The 25,295-nt window shown below is 41.9% G+C and overlaps 1 protein-coding gene across 2 annotated transcripts in view; it reads left to right on the forward strand.

Annotated features, from left to right (window-relative positions):
• The window catches only part of DDRGK1 (DDRGK domain containing 1), a 263,903-nt gene that overhangs the window by 192,024 nt on the left and 46,584 nt on the right, over positions 1 to 25,295 (forward strand). For both annotated transcript variants that reach the window (XM_030190995.1, XM_030190994.1), the window contains 2 exons: positions 15,991 to 16,113; positions 21,129 to 21,167. In XM_030190995.1, the coding sequence (XP_030046855.1) occupies positions 15,991 to 16,113; positions 21,129 to 21,167 (162 nt within the window). The remainder of the gene's footprint in view (positions 1 to 15,990; positions 16,114 to 21,128; positions 21,168 to 25,295) is intronic.

Below are 25,295 nucleotides of genomic sequence, written 5' to 3' on the forward strand. Positions count from 1 at the left end.
GGGGGCTCAACTCCCAGGGAAGGGTGGTCGCTCCCCAGGTGAAGCTAGGGGTTGTCTGGCTGCCTGATCGAGTGCGGTGCCACTTCATCTTCGCCGTGCTCAGTCGGGGCACAAGGGCTCACATTCACCAGGTCATAACAGCTCGTGTCCAAGATCCAATCATACCAGCTCTTCACGAGCATACACTTGTAGGACTCGATAAGTCAACTGTCTAGCTTGGTTGATGCACTCCCTGCGGAGTTGGCCGAGCCTTTTCACCAGGTGGTCAGGCAGCAGAAGGCGTGTCACAAGTTCCTGGCCAGTGGTACTTTCGATACTTTTGACGTAACATCCAGGATCGCTGCTCAAGGTATAATGATGCGCAGACTCTCATGGCTGCGTGTCTCTGACCTGGATCATTCTGTCCAGCAGCGGATGGCGGATGTTCCTTGCCGGGGGGACAATTTGGAGAAAAAGTAGAGGATCTTGTTAACCAGATTAAAAAGCATAATGATGCTATGGATTCTCTCTCCAACTGGGCGCCTTCTGCTACAGCCTCCCCATCTAGGAGGTTTTTTGGAGGGAAGAGAAATGCTCCCTATTCCTATTCTAGGCGTAGGTACACTCCTGCTTCTCGGCGGCCTGCCCAGGCTCTGCCCCAACGTGCTCGTTCCTGTCAACAGCGTGCATCTAAGACCCATTCTGCTCCCCAGCAAAAGCAAGGGACGGGCTTTTGACTGGCTCCAGTTCAGCATAGCCTCTATCAAAGTGTCCATGCCGGACGACTTGTCGGTAAGAGGGAGGTTGATGTTTTTTCACCAAAGGTGGCCTCTTATAACCTCCGACCCATGGGTTCTTCAAATAGTCCAGTTAGGATACACCCTCGATCTGATATCCAAACCTCCAAATTTCCCACTGGGAGCTCATTCTTACAGCTCCCAGCACAGGCAGGTATTTGCAGAGGAACTCTCTGCCCTTCTAAAGGCCAATGCGGTCGAACCCGTTCCACCAGGGGAAGAAGGGCTGGGATTCTATTCCAGGTACTTCCTTGTGCAAAAGAAAACAGGGGGGATGCGTCCCATCCTAGACCTAAGGGGCCTGAATAATTATCTAGTCCGAGAAAAGTTCAGGATGGTTTCCCTGGGCACCCTCCTTCCCACGATTCAGGAAAATGATTGGCTATGCTCTCTGGACTTAAAGGATGCTTACACCCACATCTCGATACTCCCAGCTCACAGGAAGTATCTTCAATTTCAGCTGGGAACACAGCATTTTCAGTACTGTGTACTGCCCTTTGGTCTGGCGTCTGCGCCCAGAGTGTTTACCAAGTGTCTGGCTGTAGTTGCAGCATCGCTACGCAGACTGGGAGTGCATGTCTTCCCTTATCTCGACAATTGGCTGGTGAAGGGCACATCGGAGGTGGGTGCTCTGCAGTCTATGCGAATGACTATTCAGGTGCTAGAAGTACTGGGGTTCTTGATCAATTATGCCAAGTCCCATCTTACCCCAGTTCAAAAATTGGAGTTCATTGGAACACTGTTGAACACAAGGACAGCTCGAGCTTTTCTTCACAAGGCGAGGGCAGACAATATCCTGTCCCTAATGTCCATGGCTCGAGCATCTCAACAGACCACGGCTCGGCAGATATTGAGACTTCTGGGTCACATAGCCTCCACAGTTCATGTGACTCCCATGGCGTGTCTGCACGTGAGATCAGCTCAATGGACCCTAGCTTCCCAGTGGTGTCAAGCTGCGGGCAGTCTAGAGGATGTGATCCAATTGTCCACCGACTTTTGAAATTCCTTGCAGTGGTGGACGATTCTGTCCAATCTGACCTTGGGACGTCCATTCCAAATTCCTCAGCCACAAAAAGTGCTGATGAAGGATGCATCCCTCCTGGGATGGGGGGCTAATGCAGATGGGCTTCACAAGGAGCTTTGTCCTTTCAGGAAAAAGGTCTGCAGATCAACCTGGAATTAAGAGTGATCTGGAACGCTCTAAAGGCTTTCAGAGATCGGCTGTCCAACCAAGTAATCTTAATTCAGACAGACAATCAGGTTGCCATGTACTACACCAACAAGCAGGTGGGCACCGGATCTCGCCCTCTGTGTCAAGAAGCCGTCCAGATGTGGCTTTGGGCATGCTGTCACGGCATGTTTCTCCAAGCCACTTATCTGGCAGGTGTAAACAACAGTCTGGCCGACAGGTTGAGCAGGATAGTGCAACCTCACAAGTGGTCACTGAACATGGGCGTTGTCCGAAAGATCTTCCGAGCGTAGGGCACCCCCTCGGTGGACCTTTTTGCCACTCAGATCAATCACAAGGTCCCTCAGTTGTTTTCCAGACTTCAGGCCCATGACAGACTAGCGTCGGATGCTTTTCTCCTACATTGGGAAACAGGCCTTCTGTATGTGTATCCTCCCATACCTCTAGTAGGGAAGACTTTGCTGAAACTCGAGCAAGACCGAGGAACAATGATTCTGATTGCGCCTTTCTGGCCTCATCAGATCTGGTTCCCTCTTCTGGAGGCATTATAACGTTCTCATTTTTGTTTTCCATTCCTTTCTTAATAATACCTAACATTCTATTTGCTTTCTTAGCCACAGCAGCACACTGACCAGAAGGTTTCAACGTATCATCAACGACAACACCTAGATCCCTTTCTTGGTCTGTGACTCCTAAGGTGGAACCTTGCATGACATAGCTATAATTCTGGTTCCTCTTTCCCACATGCATCACTTTGCACTTGCTCACATTAAAAGTCATCTGTCATTTAGATGCCCAGTCTCCCAGTTTCATAAGGTCCTCTTGTAATTTTTCACAATCCTCCCGCAATTTAACGACTTTAAATAACTTTGTATCATCAGCAAATTTAATTACCTCACTAGTTACTCCCATCTCTAGGTCATTTATAAATATGTTAAAACGCAGCGGTCCCAGCACAGATCCCTGGGGAACCCCATTAACTACCCTGCTCCATTGAAAATACTGACCATTTAACCCTACTCTCTGTTTTCTATCTTTTAACCAGTTTTTAATCCACAATAGAACACTACCTCCTATCCCATGACTCTCCAATTTCCTCTGGAGTCTTTCATGAGGTACTTTGTCAAACGCCTTTTGAAAATCCAGATACACAATATCAACCGGCTCACCTTTATTCACATGTTTGTTCACCCCTTCAAAGAAATGTAATAGATTGGTGAGGTAAGATTTCCCTTCACTAAATCCATGTTGACTTTCTCATTAATCCATGTTTTTTAATATGCTCTGTAATTTTGTTCTTTATAATAGTCTCTACCATTTTGCCCGGCACTGACGTCAAACTCACCGGTCTATAATTTCCCAGATCTCCCCTGCAAACCTTTTTAAAAAATCGGCGTTACATTGGCCACCTTCCAATCTTCCTGTACCACGCTCAATTTTAAGGTTAAATTACATATTACTAACAATAGCTCCATAAGTTCATTTTTCAGTTCTATCAGTACTCTGGGATGAATACCATCCAGTCCAGGAGATTTGCTACTCTTCAGTTTGTAGAACTGCCCCATTGCATCCTCCAGGTTTATAGAGAATTCATTCAGTTTCTCTGACTCGTCAGCTTCGAATACCATTTTTGGCACCGGAATCTCACCCAAATCTTCCTCGGTTAAGACCGAAGCAAAGAATTCATTTAATCTCACCACTATGGCTTTGTCTTCCCTGGTCACCCCTTTACTCCCCGGTCATCTAGCGGTCCAACCAATTCTTTTGCCAGCTTCCTGATTTTAATATACCTAAAAAAAAAAATTTGTTTTACAGAGAAGTGGGGGTGGGGGCACATACTCATTCACTGTCTCTCACATACACTCTCTCTGACACTCTCTCTATCACACTCTATCTCTCTGTCTCTCACACAAACACACACACACACTCTGTCTCTCTCTCAGTCTCTCTCTGACACACACACTCCATCTCTCACACACACTCTCTCGCAAACATACACACTCCGAGGAAAACCTTGCTAGCGCCCATTTTATTTGTGTCAGAAACGGGCCTTTTTTTACTAGTAGCACTATAAACCCGATCCCTCAACAAAGGGCATAGGTTCTTTTTTTCATTGGGGGCTACTACAGCTATCTGCCTCTGAGAAAACAGGAGAAAGAGACCCAGTGCCCAGACATCTGAAGCATCCCCCACCCCCAAAGCAGCAGTTTTTTTTATCATATATAGTTTCAAGTTTATTATAGGTTTACTATCCTGCTCTTTGCGGCCCCTTCAGGGTGGCTTACAATCTAAAATATAGTAGAAAGTGAACAAGGTAGACAAAAAGAAAGTCAGACTTGACTGCTAGGATGGGGAGAGAACTACAATAATTGATAGAACAGAAGGGGGGGGGGGGAAGGGGGTACTTCCCGGTGTGTCTGCTGAAGATACAGAGAAACTTGTTTATATGCATCTTTTAAAAAGATGCGTTTTAAGGTCAATATTAAATTGATCAAGTGATGTCTGAAGGCGAAGAGAAACAGAGAGTGAGTTCCAAAGATATGGCCCCTGCACGCTAGAAATAACATTCCTACTGTGCTCATGGGTTACCTCGTGATGATTTTGCTGCACAGATCTGAGTGTGCATGCAGGACTATAAGGAATAAGGTGACGGAAAAGATAAAGAGGTTGTTAAGCTCTCAAGGTTGTAAAACGTCCAAAATCAGAACAGGAAAGGTCATTGTCCTTTTGAAAGTGCTGTTTGGAAAAATGATTTGTGATTTGGGGGAGATAGGGGAGGTGATCCCCGAGTCCCTCCAGTGGTCATCTGGTCATTTGGGGCACCTCTTGTGTGGAGTAGAGGAGTAGCCTAGTAGTTAGTGCAGCAGACTTTGATCCTGGGGAAGTGGGTTCAATTCCCACTGCAGCTATTTGTTATAAAAACAGGTCTATCGCAAAATGTCTAAGTTTGTCTTGGCCTTCTTTGTTTTGTTCCATTATCGCTGAAAGACGTCCATGTCTTAGGAATGCCCAAGTCCCACCTTGAACATGCCCCTACCACGCCCTCTTGAGATTTGGACGTCGTCCTGACAGATTGCAGTTAGAGACATCCAAAATTGGGTTTCGATTATACCGATTTGGACGTCCATGTTCCGATTTATGTCGAAAGATGGACGTCCATCTCTTTCAAAAATGAACCTGTAAGTTGGAAGGTGAGCGAACTGAATGAATAAGTCATAGTTTGTAAATGGAGCGTTTAACTACCTGGGAAATTTGCGGAAGGAATGAGAGGTTAGAATCTATACCAAGAATACGGTCAGTCTCCACTTGGGGTACAGGTGTATTAGCAAGAAAAATTGATGTAGACAGAGGAGGAATCAGTCTGTGTTAAAAGAATATGGTTTTTGACTTAGTAGGATTTAGAACCAATTTGTGTTCCTTAAGCCAGTCTGAAAGCTGAGAAAGTTTTAACTTCAAAAATCTCAAGAGGAGTGCTTGTATCTAAAGGGATAAGCACTTGAATATCTTCAGCATAAGTACATAAGTAATGCCACACTGGGAAAAGACCAAGGATCCATCGAGCCCAGCATCCTGTCCACGACAGCGGCCAATCCAGGCCAAGGGCACCTGGCAAGCTTCCCAAACGTACAAACATTCTATACATGTTATTCCTGGAATTGTGGATTTTTCCCAAGTCCATTTAGTAGTGGTTTATGGACTTGTCCTTTAGGAAACCGTCTAACCCCTTTTTAAACTCTGCCAAGCTAACCGCCTTCACCACGTTCTCCGGCAACGAATTCCAGAGTTTAATTATGCATTGGGTAAAGAAACATTTTCTCCAATTTGTTTTAAATTTACTACACTGTAGTTTCATCGCATGCCCCCTAGTCCTAGTATTTTTGGAAAGCGTGAACAGACGCTTCACATCCACCTGTTCCACTCCACTCATTATTTTATATACCTCTATCAAGTCTTCCCTCAGCCGTCTCTTCTCCAAACTGAAAAGCCCTAGCCTCCTTAGTCTTTCTTCATAGGGAAGTCGTCCCATCCCCGCTATCATTTTAGTCACCCTTCGCTGCACCTTTTCCAATTCTACTGTATCTTTCTTGAGATGCGGCGACCAGAATTGAACACAATACTCAAGGTGCGGTCGCACCATGGAGCGATACAAAAGCATTATAACATCCTCTCACCTGTTTTCCATACCTTTCCTAATAATACCCAACATTCTATTCGCTTTCCTAGCCGCAGCAGCACACTGAGCAGAAGATTTCAGTGTATTATCGACGACGACACCCAGATACCTTTCTTGGTCCATAACTCCTAACGTGGAACCTTGCATGATGTAGCTATAATTCAGGTTCTTTTTTCCCACATGCGTCACCTTGTACTTGCTTACATTAAACGTCATCTGCCATTTAGCCGCCCAGTCTCCCAGTCTCGTAAGGTCCTTCTGTAATTTTTCACAACCCTGTCGCGAGTTAATGGCTTTGAATAACTTTGTGTCATCAGCAAATTTAATTACCTCGCTAGTTACTCCCATCTCTAAATCATTTATAAATATATTAAAAAGCAGCGGTCCTAGCACAGAACCCTAAGGAACCCCACTAGCTACCCTTCTCCATTGTGAATACTGCCCATTTAATCCCACTCTCTGTTTCCTATCCTTCAGCCAGTTTTTAATCCACAATAGAACATTTCCTCCTATTCCATGACCCTCCAATTTCCTCTGTAGCCTTTCATGAGGTACCTTGTCAAGCGCCTTTTGAAAATCCAGATACACAATATCAACTGGCTCCCCTTTGTCCACATGTTTGTTTACTCCTTCAAAGAATTGAAGTAAATTGGTTAGGCAAGATTTCCCCATACAAAAGCCGTGCTGACTTGGTCTCAGTAATCCAAGTCCTTGGATGTGCTCTGTAATTTTGTTTTTAATGATAGCCTCTACCATTTTCCCCGGCACCGACATCAGACTCACCAGTCTATAATTTCCCAGATCTCCCCTGGAACCTTTTTTGAAAATTGGCGTTACATTGGCCACCCTCCAGTCTTCCGGTACCACGCTCAATTTTAAGGATAAATTGCATATCACTAACAGTAGCTCCGCAAGCTCATTTTTCAGTTCTATCAGTACTCTGGGATGAATACCATCCGGTCCAGGAGATTTGCTACTCTTCAGTTTGCTGAACTGCTCCATTACTTCCTCCAGGTTTACCGTGAAGTCAGTAAGTTTCTCCAACTCGTCCGCTTGAAATACCATTTCCGACACTGGTATCCCACCCAAACCTTCCTCGGTGAAGACCGAAGCAAAGAATTCATTCAATCTCTCCGCTACGTCTTTGTCTTCCTTGATTGCCCCTTTTACCCCTCGGTCGTCCAGCGGCCCAACCGTTTCTTTTGCTGGCTTCCTGCTTTTAATATACCGAAAAAAAATTTTACAATGTTTTTTTGCCTCTAATGCTATCTTTTTTTTGTAATCCCTCTTGGCCTTCTTTATCTGCGCCTTGCATTTGCTTTGACACTCCTTATGCTTATTATTATTATTTTCAGATGGTTCCTTCTTCCATTTTCGGAAGGCGTTTCTTTTAGCTCTAATAGCTTCCTTCACCTCACTTTTCAACCTCGCCAGCTGTCTTTTGGACTTCCGTCTTTCTTTTCTAATTCACGGAATATGTTTGGCCTGGGCCTCCAGGATGATATTTTTGAACAGCATCCATGACTGTTATACAGTTTTTACCCTCTCAGTTGCCCCCATAAGTTTTTTTTTTTTTCACCGTTCTCATTTTATCATAGTCTCCTTTTTTAAAGTTAAACGCTAACGTATTTGACTTCCTGTGTATAGTTACTTAAAGATTGATATCAAAACTTATCCTATTATGATAACGGTTATCAAGCGGCCCCAGTACTATAACATCCCGCACCAGATCATGCGCTCCACTAAGGACCAAGTCTAGAATTTTTCCTTCTCTTGTCGGCTCCTGCACCAGCTGCCACATAAAGCTGTCCTTGATTTCATCAAGGAATTGTACCTCTCTAGCATGTCCCGATGTTACATTTACCCAGTCTATATTTGGATAATTGAAGTCACCCATTATTATCACATTGCCCATTTTGTTTGTCTCTGATTTCTTTTATAATTTCTGTGTCTACCTGCTCATCCTGGCGAGGCAGACGGTAGTATACTCCTATCACCGTCCTTTTCCCTTTTATATATGGAATTTCAACCCACAATGATTCAAAGGTGTGATTTGTGTCCTGCTGAATTTGTAATATATCTGAGTCAAGGCTCTCGTTAATATACAATGCTACTCCTCCACCAGACCGGTCCACCCTGTCACTACGATATACTTTGTACCTCGGTATGACAGTGTCCCACTGGTTATCCTCCTTCCACCAGGTCTCAGTAGTGCCTATTATATCCAATTTTTCATTAACTGCAATATATGCCAACTCTCCCATCTTATTTCTTAGACTCCTAGCATATGCAGGATTGTAATAAGGTCAACAAAGGGGCCAAGAATGTTAAACAGTGTTGGAGACAAGATTGATCCTTTCAGAACACCAGAGTCTGGACTTTAAGGAGTAGATTGGGAGTTGCCATGAAATACTGTCTACAGACAATTATCTAGATACTAGTAAAAAAGGCCCGTTTCTGACACAAATGAAACGGGCGCTAGCAAGGTTTTCCTCGGAGTGTGTATGTTTGGGAGAGTGTATGTGAGAGTGGCTGTGTGAGAGACAGAGTGAAAGTGTGAGTGTGTGTGTGTGTGTGTGTGTGTGTGTGTGTGTGTGTGTGTGTGAGAGAGAGTGAGTCTGGGTGTGAGTGTGTTTGTGAGAGAGTGTGTGTGTGAGAATGAGAGTGTGTGCAAGTGTGTATGTGAGACACAGTGTGAGAGTGTGTGTGTGTGTGTGTGCGAGAGAGAGTGTGTGTGTGAGACACAGATTCTCTGTGAGAGTGAGTGTATGAGACCAAGCGAGTGTGTGAGTGACTGTGTGGCACATAGAGAGTGAATGTGATACAGTGTGAGACAGAGTGTATGAGAGTGTGAGTCAGAAAGACATTGTATATGAGAGAGAGAGTGTGAGCCCTGCCCTCCCAATCCATGCCCATCTGTCTCCTGCCCCCTCCATTCATCCTTTTCCAGCAATTCCCCTCTCTCCCTGAGCCCTGCCCTCCCAATCCATGCTCCTCTGTCACCTGCCCCCTCCATTCATCCCTATCCAGCAATTCCCTTCTCTCCCTGAGCCCTGCCCTGCAATCCATATCCATCCATGCCCATCTGTCCCCTCCATTCATCCCTATCCAGCAATTCCCCTCTCTCCCTGAGTCCTGCCCTCCCAATCCATGCCCATCCATGCTCCTCTGTCACCTGCCCCCTCCATTCATCCCTATCCAGCAATTCCCCTCTCTCCCTGAGCCCTGCCCTGCAATCCATATCCATCCATGCCCATCTGTCCCCTCCATTCATCCCTATCCAGCAATTCCCCTGTCTCCCTGAGCCCTGCCCTCCGAATCCATGCCCATCCATGCTCCTCTGTCCCCTGCCCCCTCCATTCATCCCTTTCCAGCAATTCCCCTCTCTCCCTTCCATGACCCTCCCTCGCATCCATGCTCCTCTCTCTCCCATGTCCCAGCCTGGCCCGCCCTCTTCTCCCCCCCCCTTCACATCCATGCCCCCCCCCCTTCGCATCCATGCTGTCGTTTCTTCCCTGCCGCTCCCATTGTTCAACTTTACTGCCCACCCTCTTCTCTCCCCCCCAACATCCCTTTTTTTTTTTTTAATTCTTTTTAAATTTACCTCCGTGGCGGTTCCGGCAGCGCAGCGTCAGGGAAGGAGGCGGCGCTCCCGACGTCTAGCCTTCCCTTCGCTGTGTTCCGCCTTCTTCTGACGTCATCCTTGACGTCAGAAGAAGGCGGAACACAGCGAAGGGAAGGCTAGAGACGTCGGGAGCGCCGCCTCCTTCCCTGACGCTGCGCTGCCGGAACTGCCACCACGGAGGTAAATGTAATATAATAAAACGCACCGTGCGTGGGTGCGATCCGTTTGGTTTTTTTTTTCCCGCCCTCGACGTCATGACGTTTGATGCGAGGGCGGGGCAGAGACGGCTGGCTGGCTTCACACCATGAATCCACGAACCCTACAGCCAGGGAGTGTTTGAGTGACTTCAGAACGTTGTCTTCAGAACGTTCACGGTGCGTTTTATTATATTAGATTAGATGAGGCAAAACAGTTTGAGACTGTACAGTGAAATGCCAGTAAACTGAAGACAGTGCAAAATGTGATGATCGACTAAATCAAAAGCAGTAGACAAGTCTAGGGATAGTAGAAGTACAGATTTGGCTTGATCAAGAAAGCAATCAATGAAAGAGGTAAATCCTATTAATGTAGACTCAGTGCTATGATAGCAAAAAGCAGTTTGATTAGGGTGCAAAACTTACATCTTAGTGATGAAATCAAGTAGTTGTGTATGTACTATGGATTCTAGAATTTTGGTTGTGAAGGGGAGGTTGGCAATAGGGCGATAATTATTTAGATCCATATTCGAGACTGTCGAATCTTTAATTCTAGGCCGTAAAGTAGCAGTTTTCCAGTAATCTGGTACAGAGCCCAAAGAGAGATCACTGAATGAATAAAAGAAAGTAGGGAAATGGGACGTGATATACCGCCTTTCTGAGGTTTTTGCAACTACATTCAAAGCAGTTGACATATATTCAGGTACTTATTTTGTACCAGGGACAATGGAGGGTTAAGTGACTTGCCCAGAGTCACAAGGAGCTGCAGTGGGAATCTAACTCAGTTCCCTAGGATCAAAGTCCACTGCACTAACCACTAGGCTACTCCTCCAGAGAGCAGTTAAGAATGCTCAATGGGATTGGATCATGTAGCGAGGTTGTGGTATTAAGCTGCTTGATAGCTCTACCAAACTCTGCAAAAGATGGTTGGGTGAACTATGTCATAGTGCAGAAGTGAACAGGTAGAAGTTAACCCTAATGAGACTAGAAAACGTAAGGGTATAGTAACAGTTGAAAAGCTACCATGCAGAGTAGCTATTTTCTTCTCAAAATGCATTGGTAATGACTGAGCAGATGACATTTGCATAGGAACTGTGAGTAACCAGTGTGAATCATAAACAAAAGTCAAGTTCAACCATTATAATCCCTCTGTTTAACAATTAAATGTGTTAGATCTCATATCTTCAGTCAAAAACATACCTCTTGATTCTATAGCTGAGCAGCTGCATTATGCGTCTTTTGCGCACATAAATGTACGAAATATCGGCACTTTTGCAGGTGAGTGTACACTGGCCCGTGAAAGTGCTAGCAGAGCACCTCAACACTTTTCTGTAAGTGGCATATCGCATAACTGCGTGGGAGCATTTACAAGGGCGGAGCACAGGGGGCATGGTTGGGGCTCTCACTTGCATAACTTGCAGAATGCTTTAAGTTTCATTCTCCCTTGCCACATCCAGCAGCCCACAGTTAGCCAAGTCTATAGCTCCTGTGACTACAGGCATGTAAACATTAGGTACATCAATGCTGAGCTGGGCTAGTATTGTATAATGAAATATGAGTTCTCAGATGCCATTATAGAACAGGCTCTCACTGCACAGCGTCAAGGCACCCAAATGGCAATACCCAGTTATAGAATTGCCTCCATAGGATCTGTTTAATTAGAGGTGTTCCCATTAGAAGGTCTTAATAGATCCAATAGTTCCATTACAAGAGCAAAATATAAACAAACTTTAGACAGAGTCTGCTGGTGCGCATGCACCGTGCATGCACAGACTGATTTTCTGCCCGGCGTGCAAGCACGTCTCCTCAGTTTTTCTTTTTCCGCGACGAGGTGCGACAGGTTCCTCCTGTGCTCCTCGTTGAGGCTCGGGAAAGGAGTCTTTGTTTTTTCACGTTTCGCTGCTGTTTTGATTTGTTTTACAAAAAAAAAAAAAAGACTTTCCCCTTTTATTTTTGACTTACTTTATTTATTCCCTTTAATTTTAAGTTTTCTTTCTTTTTCGACGCGGCTGGCCTTTAGGCCATGCAGTCGGGTTCTCCCCTTTTGTGCCCTTTTCTTTTGGCACAATCGCGTTGTTTAATTTCGCCGAAGCCGTTTTTCCTCCCATGTTATCAAAGACACCCAGCGGCTTCAAACGTTGTACTCGATGCAACTGGACCATCTCAGGTACCGATACTCATTCTTGGTGTATCTAGTGCCTTGTGCCGGACCATAACCCAGCCGCTTGAAGTCTGTGTCGTCGTATGAAGAAACAGACTCTAAGTGTCTCGAGAAACCCAGCAAGAGAAACTTTTGGGGCTTGGTCCGGTCCTTCAACGTTGACATTGAGGGTAAGCCTATCTCTGGACAGCCTTTAGTTGTTCGCTTCATGAGAGGTTTGCTTTTTCAAAGCCCCCGTCAAACCTCCACCAGTGTCATGGGATCTCAACGTCGTTCTCACCTCGGGGATTCCCCAAGCACCCGGAAAAAGATGGCGCTGCTTCCCGCAGCGCATAAATGTTCCAGCATTCCCCTGCAGCAGGCCTGAAATGGACAGAACATACCGGATCACCCCCCGACAGTCCGAGACCGTGCTCCTCTCCCTTCCGCCAACTTAAAACAACCATCCGCGTCCTCACGCAAGCCGTCTCCCACCTCCAGGATGCCCAGAACCCCAGCCCAACGGAAAAAGACGGCGCTGCTTCCCACAGCACATTTCACTTCCAACGTTCCCCTACAGCAGCCCTGAAACAGCCAAAAAATACCGACAGACCAAGAACATGCTCCTCTACCTTCCGCCCATCTAAAACAACACTGCTGCCTCAGCACAACACAAAAAAAAAAAAAAACCTGGAAAAAACAATCCACCACTCAGCAAAGGCTGACCCCCCTACAACCACATTTACATTTCACCAACAGAAAGACCCCCCTCCACAAACCTCCTTGACAGACAAAACCACACACACACAATACAACAGAAACACACCCTCAAAGCCACACACCAATCCATCCCACTTTGCCAGCATAGCACAGCACATCCCCCAACCCCCCACCCAAAAAACAAATAAAAAAAAAAGACACACATCAACAACCTGCACACACACCCCACCCTCACACACTCACACACACACACACAAAAACTCTGTGACACATACACACACACAAAAAAAAGCCACATGCTAGCACCCGTTTCATTGGTTTCGGAAACGGGCCTTTTTTACTAGTATTATATAAAGTACACCTAAATTTAGGCAGCCTTTATAGAATAGGCCTAAATGTCCATGCAGTTTACAGAATATTCTGAGCACCAATCTGTGCGACTAATTTTAGTTGCAGGCAGTTACACCAAGTAAAACTTGGTGTAAATCCCAACACCTAAATTAGGCATGGACCAGGTGTATTCTTTAACAACGCACATAGATTTGAGAAACTCCCACGACCTGCCCATTCTACGCCCATGGACACACCCTCTTTTCAACTATGCGACTTAGAATTTATGCGCATCATGATGCAGAATACGCTTGGACAATTGTTCGTGTAAATTCTAATTAATGCCAGTTAGTGCTAATTGCTTAAGTGGCAATTAGTTCTGATTGGCTTAACTAATTGAGTGGTGTGCGCAAATCTGGAAAATGACTGGATTTGTGCGTGCGACTTAAGTCTCGCTATATAGAATCCGGGGGTTTGTGCCTAACTTTGGGCATGAGCACTTAAGCTTGCCAGAAGCTGGTATAAATACTTGTACCTAACTCATAGAACAGCGAGAAAGGCAAACTACAGGCTCCCTCCCTGCCCATCTTCAAATCCTTGCTCAAAGCCCACCTCATCAATGTCGCCTTCAGCACCTAACCACCATACCTTTATTCAGGAAATCTAGACTGCCCCAACTTGACATTTCATTTTTTAGATTGTAAGCTCCTTTGAGCAGGGACTGTCCTTCTCTGTTAAACTGTACAGCGCTGCGTAACCCTAGTAGCGCTCTAGAAATGTTTAGTAGTAGTAAATAAGAGCAGTACCTTTCTATTACATATTATTAACCTTTTTTATGAAAATAAACTCTGTTGTTTAAACTGCTGGGATTATCAGAATTTAACACAACAGTGCTGCTTGTTGAACTTGTCATTAGGCAGCAAAGTGCCATCTGAGCATCCTGTGCTCACTAACACCGGTGCTAGTCAGCACTAATTATCTCTAACACCAGCATTGCATCGACCCACTAGAAAGGCAGTTATAAAAGTTTTGAAAAAAATGAACACCTTAACAAGAAAAAAAGATCATAGTCAAAGCAAATTTCAAAGCAGAGATTTTCGTCATTTGAGAAAAAAATGAAATGTTTAAGCTTCTCTGGTGTTTGCAGTAGGCTATCCCATATTTATCACTGTGAGATGAGCCAGACAGCAGTGCCGGAAATGAACTCAGGCCTAAAGGAGATCACCCTTTCTGTTTTGCTGAACAAGGGTGAAAGAAGAGATTTTCATGTCACATTTCTGTTCAAAACCCACTGCATTAATCTCATCACTGTTAATATACATTTCTGTTCATTCCAGGGGTTTCCATTTGTGTAACTGCATACGCAGGTTTGCCAGTGTTTCACTACCCAACTAGACAACAATACTATTAAGTGCAGATTTTGAGTGTTCTCTTTGAAAAAGGAACATTTGAAGTGTTTGTATGCTTTCTATTTTTGGGGAGTCTTCTTGTTTGGATTTCTTATGAAATAATTTCATTCCATTGATCATTATAGTTAGAACCGGCAGGATCAGATGCAGATATCAGCAGTGCAGGTCCAGGCTCTAAGTACAAGCTACTGAAAGACAGAAATGGGTCAAATTGATTTGCATCAGGATTTTTTTTTTATTGTCATTCCAAGCCATGTAATCAAGAGCAAAATATCTACATACAATTTTCTTGCACACCAGGTCCCTGCAACTAAAAACAGTATGTTCTGTCTGTAGAAGATATGCACCCTAGGGTTAACCTGAAGACAAGTGTCAACCTTTTTTTTTTTTTTTTTTTTTACTTAAAGGAATTAAAATTAAGGACCCAGGAACACATGCTTGAAAGAACCACCCTGTATTTACAAGAGGTTTATAGAGGTGCCATTATCCATTTTGTCTCCCTTTTTACAAGAACCCTACTAACTGATCAGGAAGAAGAGTTTCAATGTGCCTTATTGTAGTCAGAAAAGTTTCTGTGAGGGTACTTCATTTTGGTCAGCACTGAAGTATGTACAGGCTTTCACTTACAAAATTGACTTGAAGTCTGTGGGTAAAAGGCACCCATGGACTTCGCAATAATGTGGATAGTATGAAAATCGCCCCCATTTTTAAGGACATTATTAATAACAGAATAATAGTTTGACTAGATGGCACTTAAGCTTTGAATACTTTTCCCTCTACCTCCTCCTTAATACATGTCTGCTTGGAATGTGATCAGATCTAGTGAATGTGCTGGTATCTTTCCTGCATTCATTGTGATTGCAGAGGTTTAGCAGACAAGAATAGAACTGCTTTGATGAAATAGTTGCATTAACTTTTCCATGTTCTTTCTGAGCCTAGACAGAAGCACATGGAAAGAATACCAGAGACAGATTATGGAGAGAAAAGTGCAATCATGACACCTCATACCCTGTATACACTTTGTGTTTAGGACAATTTGTTTTTAAACTTTTCTCTAGGCAGCTATAAATAAAGCCTTATAATAAAGGCGAGGTTGATGTGAGAGAGGGACTTCCCACAGTTCACATCTGAAATGCTACAAGTACATGCAAATTGAGGAGGCAGTTTCCTATATAAGAGGGCCTCTCCTGTGGCAGAATTTGACCGAGGCAGTATTGTAGCACTAGCTACACTCAGCGTCCTGCTTTGTAACATCAAGCATGCAGTCCAGCTAGTGCTCAGATAGTAGAATTGTTGTGCTTTAGGACTGTTCCAACTAAAATAGATAACATATAGCTTCAGTCTTCAAAGAACAGTTTGCCTTCCTCTGCAAGGATGCCTGTAAATGAGTGTGCTTTGGAAGACATGACAGCTTCGTTTTTATGTTTCTGTAGGAGGAGGAAGTTAGAAAGGCTAAAGAGGAAGAGGAGCAGCGGCAACATGAAGAATACCTGAAGTTAAAGAAAACTTTTGTGGTTGAGGAAGAGGGCCTTGAAGATGCAATGACAGAGGAAGAGGTATGTCAGTGTTTCTGAAATGTTTCTCTTACTGTGTGTGTTCTCCCTGCCTAACTGTTCTTTTGTTGATTTTTTTTTTTTATATATATTACCTGCAAGCCTAAGAACTATCAAAGCGCTGTACATTAATTCAGGTATATTTCTTTCCCTAAAGGGCTCACTTAAGTGACCTGCCCAAGATCACAAGGAGCCACAGTAGGATGTGAACTGGGCTTCCCTGGCTCTCAGCCTGCTGTCTTAACCATTAAACTCCTTTAACTCCTGAGAGAGCTTATTCCAATATCCAAGGACTGCCCTTTTTCTAGATTTTAAGGGACAATCTACTACTGTGTGTGTCTGCTGTAGACACACACATAGTAGTAGATAGTCTCTTACAATCTAGGAAAAGGTTTTAGATGAAAAAGTATGCACGGGCATTGCCTGGATATTGGAATAAGCTCCCTCAGAAGTTAAAAGGAGTTTACCACTTAATTTGTTGTTTTTTTTTAAGGCTCTTAAGATGTGGCTTTTTTTAAGGAATGGGAGGTAGGGTGTGAAGATTAAGGGATGGGTAGGGAGTAGTGTGTTTATGAATTATTGTAGTTGTAGAATATATGTATTTCAAGTTTATTGAAATTTGATATACCACCCATCAAGCACGGTCTTCTGGGCGGTTTACATTATTGAGGGAAAAGGGAACCGGAAAATACAATAACAAGAAGTAAAGTAAAGATACATTTTTGTTGAAGTAAGAAGTTTGAAAATAAGTTTGTAATCAAAGATAGACAGGTAACACAGACAGAACATGAAAATCAATGATCATGAAAGATTACTTTATTTTCATTTTATGGTTCAACATTTTTATTGATGACAATGCAGAGGAATACATCTAATCAAATGTGCACATAAAAGTTCAAATATGAAAAATGTACAGCAGAAAAAAAGAAAGTAAGATAATCCGTCATCAAATATTTTACAAGTATCCCCACCCCATCCCACTATATATTCCTTGAAACTATTACTGATGCCCATATTAAACTGTGCAGCCAATAAAGAAATGTGGGGCATTAGTAAACTACTGCTTATCATTTCTATAGCGCTACTAGATGTACTGCAAAACGTATAATTCAACAGACTTACACAGTCATCAAACTGTGATCAGCTAAAATCCCCATTGTTTTTCATTTTAATGTATTTATTAGTTCCGTATTGCTGATGATTGGTATGTGTCCCACCTCACATTGACGTCCAGCAGACTAGTCATAAAGCTGGACTGGCAGTTGCACATGCAGATGGTTCAGATCTATTCATTTATAAGAGCAGCTGCTATTTTAATGGAGTTGATTGCACAGTGGCTTTTTGTTTGGTTGTTTTTTGTAGTTGTGTGGATTTTTTTTGTTTGTTTTTAGAAACAAGTTATGCATAGAATTACATTGTTGTTTTGTTAAACTTGTGGCCAGTGGATCCCCATAGTTTAATATATGGACATTTAGTGATGCTACAGTTTCAGCATAGAGTGATGCTATAGTCCTTGTGACATGAGTAGGCTTTTTTTTTTTTTCTTTAAAGGAGAATCCTATCAGGGCTGGCAATTTCTTTAGCTAGATAATATTCTGCTGTCAGAGAGAGGAAAATAAAATCTGAAATTAGCTTTACAGTGCTCCAGGCTCTGAGTTTGTTCTCCCTGTTTTCCAATTGTAACTGAATTCAGTAAGAACACCATTCCTAAGCCTGCTGCTGGCTGTATGGTATAAGGATCAGTGTAAGAAAGTTTTATATTTGAAATTTGTTTCTAAGACACTTTGAAACGTATTTTCAAAGCATTTAGACTTTAAAGTTACATAGTAACCTATAGAACTTTGTAAGTCTAAGTGCTTTGAAAGTGAGCCCCTTTGAGTCCTCTTCAGTAACTTTTTTCCCAAAGGCAAAGAATGGGAAAACCCATTTTGATGAAGGTCATTTACATTAAATGGCAGGGGCCATGGAGTTAGCTTTTTTTCAATCACAACAAACTGCTCCTTCATTACTGCTTCTGATTTTTAAGGAAGCACAGGCTTGGTAACCATTCTCATAACCTGGGAACACAAAATGAAGAGAAAAGACCTTAACGAGCAGTGCTTCAATGAAGCCTTAAAATGTGGACATACTAGCAGGACTTAAATCATGTAATTTCCTGAGACTTCTGTATATCCCAAATTTAAATCATGAAAGGCTTAAAAGAGGCGAAGTGTAGCAGGTTACCTAGATTGAAAGGTCAAATACGTGCCTATTTTGGGCAGATTTTGGGTGCCTCCCTGTCTTGTATAAAATTGCCCCAGAAAAGCTGCAGAAATCACAGCTAAAAGGAAGCCACAGATATTACACCAGCTCAACAGCAAGTGTAAATGCGCATATTTTATAAAGTATATGCATAAATTGCAACTCTGCCTGCCCTCTTCCCAAAATCCACCTCTTAGCATGCCTACTAAAAATATATGTACAAGTAAATACAGGGTAATTTTTCTAAGCTACATTTTACGCATGTATACTGGTGAATGTGTGCAAGAATGTCCTTATAAAATAACCCCCTTAATGATATGGGATATGGGCAGCAGAACAGGATAGGCCACTAGATCCATGGCCTGACCAGCTTTATGTCCTACATAGCTAAGGTACTTGAAGGGGCAGGTGTGGAGATTGATTGGTTTTGTCTCTCCCTCAATAAAAACTATATTTTGCAGCTCTTAATCTGAGAAGTCTAAAACCTTTCATAAATGAGATGAACTGAACCTTTGCTGCTACTTCCACAGTTTAAAGCATTATTGAAATACCACTTGTTCCATTTCCCATCATTTTTGTATGCATGTGATTTTTAAATATAAATTCAAAGGCCACGTGGTTAGCCTTTGGGTTGAGTGAAAACATTCTAAATTCTAATCCTAGCTCAGCCAATAAAATTATTGCTTTTCTAATTGAGGGAATAAAAGATGATCTTCCCAAGATTTTGGAAGTGCACCAGTGTCGGGATATAGTAAAATCCAAGCAGTCAGTCTGTGAACCCAGAGTTTGTCAGGGGGTTAGAGATGTAATTTTTGGTACCCTTTCCAGTTGTACCTGTAGAACTCAAAAATGCCCCATAACATGTCCCAAGGCTGCAGCTTTTGGACTTAACACGTGGGCCTTCTATGCTTGCACCAGTCACTCAGAGGTACTATAAGAAAAAGTTAATTTACAGACTGATTTTTAAAGTACATAGACATACAAAGTTCCATAGGTTACTATGGGGCTTATTTTGAAAGCACTTAGTGACTCTATTACTATAGGGTTGAAGGGGTAGCATGGGCTTGGCACGTGACAAATCAGGTCTACCACCGGACTTCTATTTTCTAGCGCCAGTTTAGCACCAGAGCCCTTACTGCCTCCTATTAAGGGCTCCAGCTGTAAATTGCTGCACGGTAATATTTTGCTTACAGCAAGGCCATTTACTGGTCCTCCTGAAAAAAAAAGGCCCTTTTATTGATGGCGGTAAAAGGTGGCCTCAGCACACGGCAAACCCACATGCCGACGCCACCACTGGCCACCTTTTACCACCATTTGGTAAAAGGGCCCCTTAGACTTACAAAGTTTCATAGTAACCTATGGAACTTTGTAAGTCTTAGTGTGCTAAAAATTGTCTGTGTGATGAAGATACACAATATTATTCCTATCACGCAGGAATATGTTTGGAGTTTTTTGTCTTTTGGGATTTTCAAGTAATGGAAAGGGTTTCCTTAGGGGAGTTGCTACAAAGCTATAGAAATTAAGCATGTTAACAATACTTTGAGGCAAATCAAAACTGTAGATCAAGCCTTTAATTTTCTTTTTCTTTAAATGCTAATTTAAAACAGCAATACTGTTATTTAAAATTGCAACTTGTGTTTTTCTTGACACTTGCTTCCTCATTTAATTGCGTTTATAGGACTTCAGTTTTTGTTTGTTCTAGTTTACCTCATTGCTCAAATTAAGTCCTTTTGAGACTATAAAGTTTCCACTTGGTAAAGCTGTTGAGTGCCCTCTTGAGCTACCAATGCTAGTTTCATCTTGTCAGTTATCAAAACACTGCCTGTGCAGAGTTCTGATGAGGGGTAGCACAGTGGCATCTCTGAGTTACCAAGACTCAGAACTGCCAGGAGAGATATTGAGGAGGAAGAGTTTTCAAGTACTTTTATTCTTTTGTTTTTACTGCCAACTGATTATGTCAATTTCCTTTTTTTCCTTGTTAATGCTGCTATATTAGAGTGTATGAGGGCAATCTTCAGTCTGTCGCATATCTTGCGGACAGGTACCAGGTACTTTGAACTTGCTGGCCTGCAAGTAGATTTTAAAAGGAGAGCTTCTTGTAGAGTTTCTCTTCAAAATCTGTCTTTGACACCACTATTGTGGAGAAAAGGAGGAGGAAACAGTTGTGGATATTTCAGACTGAATGCCCATTCTTGTTTCCTCTGGCCTGTCCTGGCCTCACCCCCAGTACTGTCCATTTTCCCCACAGAAACCCCAGGGCAATCTTCCAAAGGGGAGGGGGTGTTTTCTAGGAATACATTTCTGTTAATCCATGGAAATCCCTGTGAAAATTGTCTTGTAAAGTTTAATTACAGTTCACAGTTCAAATATATTTAATATACTGCAAAATTATGACAGCAAAGCAGTTTACAGTTAAAATACCACAAAACAAATAGGAAAAAAAATGGAAAAGGAAAGGGCGGCCTAGGATACAGAGTCAATTATATAATCTTGATACTATAAAAATCAATTTAAAAGGAAATCAAATATTATAGTAAGGTAAGGTTGCTGCAAAAGGGTACACAAATGGCAGATGTGAGAACTGTATTGGGTATTTCATTTGAAATTAAAAAAAAAAAAAAGGAGGGGAGAGGCTGATATTTGTACAGAAAAACCTCTATATCGTATGAATTACCTTGAAAATGTGGTCACGTGAATGTCTAATGTTCATATCTAATGAAAGAAATGTTTGTCTTATCTTATTTTGGGTTAATTTATTTTCTTCTTGATGTGCTCAGTCCCGTAGCTTTCTAATGGAGTTTATCGATTACATTAAGGTAAGACTACCTCTTTTTGCATATATTTTTTTGTTTTTCTTTGTGTTGGGGACACAGGTCATCAATAGGGTTGCTTATGGTGTCATGTCATTACTATTAATCTGCCAAGGCTTCCAGCACATTTCTTTCTAGATATAGCTTTAGTCTGGCACATGTCCCCCATCATAAGTTTCAGGAATTGGTGGTACATATTCTGTTAATTTTTGATTTTATGCTTTAAAAGCAGACAGAAAATGAAATATTTTTTAAATAATTTTAGAATAGAAAATAAACAGAAGCTGTTAAAGCTCTTGAATATAGAGTGAATAGGAATGGAATATTGCTTTTATCCGGGGACACTCGCAGTCCTCATGACTTATTTGTCAATAGATTGTCTCACAGGCATGTTCAGAAAAATGGATGAAGTAGCCCAGATTTCAAACCTGTGAATAGTAGTTGAGCTCAAAGCCTTAATGATTGTCATTACTGCTCTCAAGTTTCAAATTTGAGCTAACTAAATTGTTTTTCTCCATTTTACCATGTGCCTAGTATGTGAGCTTTTACCTTTCTTGTAGACAAAGGACATGGGTGTTCTGTTTTCAAGAGAAGTGGTTATCCTCCTTGATTAAAGCTCTTAAGCATTCCTACTTCTCACCCTCACTTCTTTGTGCTGTTTGTCTGCGTTTAGAATATGACTGTCCTTTTCCATTGTGTAAAGGACTCACCACATTCACACTAAAAAGTGTTACAAAAAAATTACTCCATAATGCATAGTCCTGATGACAGCACTGGAGTTGAGCAGTAGCGATCTTTATTATGACTGCAAAAAACCTAAGTTTCAGAGCTGCAATTTCTGTTTGGAATATTCTGTTTCAACTGTTAGCCCTTCCAGGTGGCATGTAAAATAATTCCTAGGTCCTCTCTTCTCTTTAGAACTCATCCTGGTGTGTTTGTGGGCCAAGAAAATTGTAGCAAAATTTTATCAATCAGCTGTTAGTTTGGATCTTTATACCATATATAGTACATTCCTCTCTCCCTAATTTGTATTCCTTCATTTGTCAGAAGAATAAGAATGAAAAATAAAAAAAAATAGGAGGAAAAGACCTCATTTTTAGCCAATCTCACAAATTTGGAAATATTTGTTTCTTATATTTCCCTGCATGTGAGTAGTGAAAAAGTCATCATCGGTCTAAAAACTTCCTTCCTCCATTGTTGAACAAGACTGATAAATTGAAAATATTTATTCGACAATTATTTCATTCAACAACAAGAATTGGTAATATGGTACTTCAACTTATAACTTTTGTTTAGCTTTTTGTCTTGAAATATTACTTAGCTTATTTCTGCTGTTGTTAATCCAAAAAGATTGCCAGCCGCTTGTCTGCGCACTATAACCACTGCAGTGCACAGGTAGAGGTCCCTACGGTGACCCATTTCGCCGTAGCTTTGTCCGGAGACCTCCCCTCTCAAGATGACTCGCTGCTCAAATCAATACTGAAAGAATAAGCTAAGTAATATTTCAGGACAAAAAGCTAAAGTTAAACAAAAATTATAAGTTGAAGTCGCATATTACCAATTCCTGTTGTTGAATGAAAGAAGAATTGTCAAATAAATATTTTCAATTTATCAGTCTTGTTCAACAATAGAGGAAGGAGGTTTTTAGACCGATGATGACTTTTTCACTACTCACATGCAGGGAAATATAAGAAACAAATGTTTCCAAATTTGTGAGATTGGTTACAAATGAGGTCTTTTCTTCCTAAATTTAATTTTTTTTTTTTTTCATTCTTATTCTTCTTCTGACAAACGAATTAATGCAAATTAGGGAGAGAGGAGCGTATTCTTATCAAGCCATTGCATGCCTTTTTTTTTTGTATCCTGTGTGAGAGAGTATAATATAAATCCTACTTTTCAGTGATTGTGAAATCATCCTTTATCACATCACACAAATATAAAAAAATAATAAGAAAAAGACTGCCTAAACAGTAGTAGTATTAACTTACAGCCTGCACTTTCCAGTGTTCAAAGCGGGATACAACTATACTTACATAATATTATTTGATTAATAAATCCCAATAAATTAATTGTTTAAAAAACAATAAACAATACTAAAACAGTATTTAAAAAAACTATTTTAAAAATAACCATAGGTAAAATATATAATAAATTCTAACAATAGATAAAATGAAATAAAGTCTTAAATTGCAGATGTAGCCAGTGCCCAGATGTGTTGGGGCTGAGGATGACCCCAAGGGCAGGTACACATGTTGTTTTTGTGTCTTTAGCTATAAAATTAAAATCCCACAGGCATAGAAAAATAAAGTAGGGCAATGGAAATGATAAAGCATATAGGGCTAGATTCTGTATATCGAACTGAGATTTCCACGCGGAAATCAAAGAGTGTTCTATAAAGTACGCTTTAATTTAGAGAGACCTTATAGAATATGCCAAACGCTACAGATGTATTCTATAGCACGCATAGCTTTTAGAAACGCCCACAACCCGCCCATTTGAAACCATAACCACTCCCACTTTTCAACTATGCGACTTAGAATTAATGCACACCACGTTACAGAATATACTTAGCAAGTAGTGCGCATGAATTCTAATTAATTTATGCCAATTAGTGCTGATAATTGCTTAACATCTAATTATCACTGCTGATTTGTTTGTTAATTAAGTTATGCGCGTTGTTATGGAATACGCATCAATTTCCACGCAGAAATCCAGGCACGATATATAGAATCCCGGGGATAGTCCACAAATACAAAAAGCTCACAATATTTATAGTACTTGATCTCCTCTGTGGTGTACTGTCACTTCTGCTGTCCTGCATCTCTTGTACCCTTCTCACTGGTAGATGGGTTTTGAACCCTCTCTGCTCCTTTGTAGCTGCATCTCCGCATTCAGAACCTTTGCAGCCCAGTCTCCTCCTCCTAGATACTCTTGGATTTAGTCAGGTGTTTTGAGTATAGGATAAACCCTAGCCTTCAATCTCTCTTGTTCTCTGTCACTTCTTTCCTCTCACGCTCCTCACAGACTTGATGGTCTCTCATTGCTTATAGAAGGTCCCTTCTCTCCTCTCTGGAACTTAAATTTTCCTTATCACATGCTGCTTAGGTTCAGTCTCTCCACTAGACAAATGGGATACACCCAGGACTTAGGCCCCTCCTATCATACAGGCTTTCAGCATATACTCGCATTGCTTTTGGTTACAGTCCTTTCCCTGACTTGGATATGAACTGGATGCAATGATTTTTCTCTCCTTTTTTCTCCTTAAGGATAAGGCAAGATCTCCCTAATGGTCCTTCCTTTCTTCCTCTTACGGCATCTTGTGCCCTGGGTTTTAACTGACTTTCAGACTTCATCCCCTCTCCACTTTCCTTCTCTTGTTTATGGAAACTGGCCCTTCTCCTTGCCTTTCCCTTGTCTTCTATTATTACTCAGTCTCTTGAACAGAGGACCAAGGTTTTTGATGGATCTCAGGGTGGGAGACCCATCACTCTCTACATAACATTGTCCTTCTTTCTTGACTCTCTTTTCTGCAGAGGAAGACCATTGGCCCCTCGCTACATTCCTGTTTTACATTTCCCACCAAATCTTTAGGAGCTAGTGCTATTGGGCTTTTGTCCCAGGATGCATCACCCTTTTATTAGTTTGACTGGTACTACTGTGGAGCAGGAACCCAAAATGTTCCTCTTGTTAACCAAATAAGAAGGCACGTTGTGCCATCCTGCTACAAAAATGAAAACTTAAAACCTATAAGACCACATTCTTCCTGAAAGTCTGATGGTAACCTGCTGGGTGACCAGACAGTTGCATCAAGGGAGAGCACTAGATTTATTTATTTATTTATTTATTAGAACTTGCTATAACTGACAAGCAGGACTAAACAGGTTACAGACTAACACAAAGGAAAGAAATACATCATTATGACAGGAAAGATAAATACTTATCCAAACATAAGAGAAACATAACTTATCAACAAGGGGAGTGCTGTGTAGCCTAACCCAATTCCCCTCACATTCCACAAGCTTATTGAAAAAGCCAGATCTTAATCGCAGATTTAATGCAGACAATGATAGCTCTCCATGTTTTTCTAGTGGGAGCAAGTTCCATAAGCTGGGAGCAGTAAAATAAAAAGCAGAT

This window comes from Microcaecilia unicolor, chromosome 2 (assembly GCF_901765095.1).
Source record: "Microcaecilia unicolor chromosome 2, aMicUni1.1, whole genome shotgun sequence".
Lineage (NCBI taxonomy): Eukaryota > Metazoa > Chordata > Amphibia > Gymnophiona > Siphonopidae > Microcaecilia > Microcaecilia unicolor.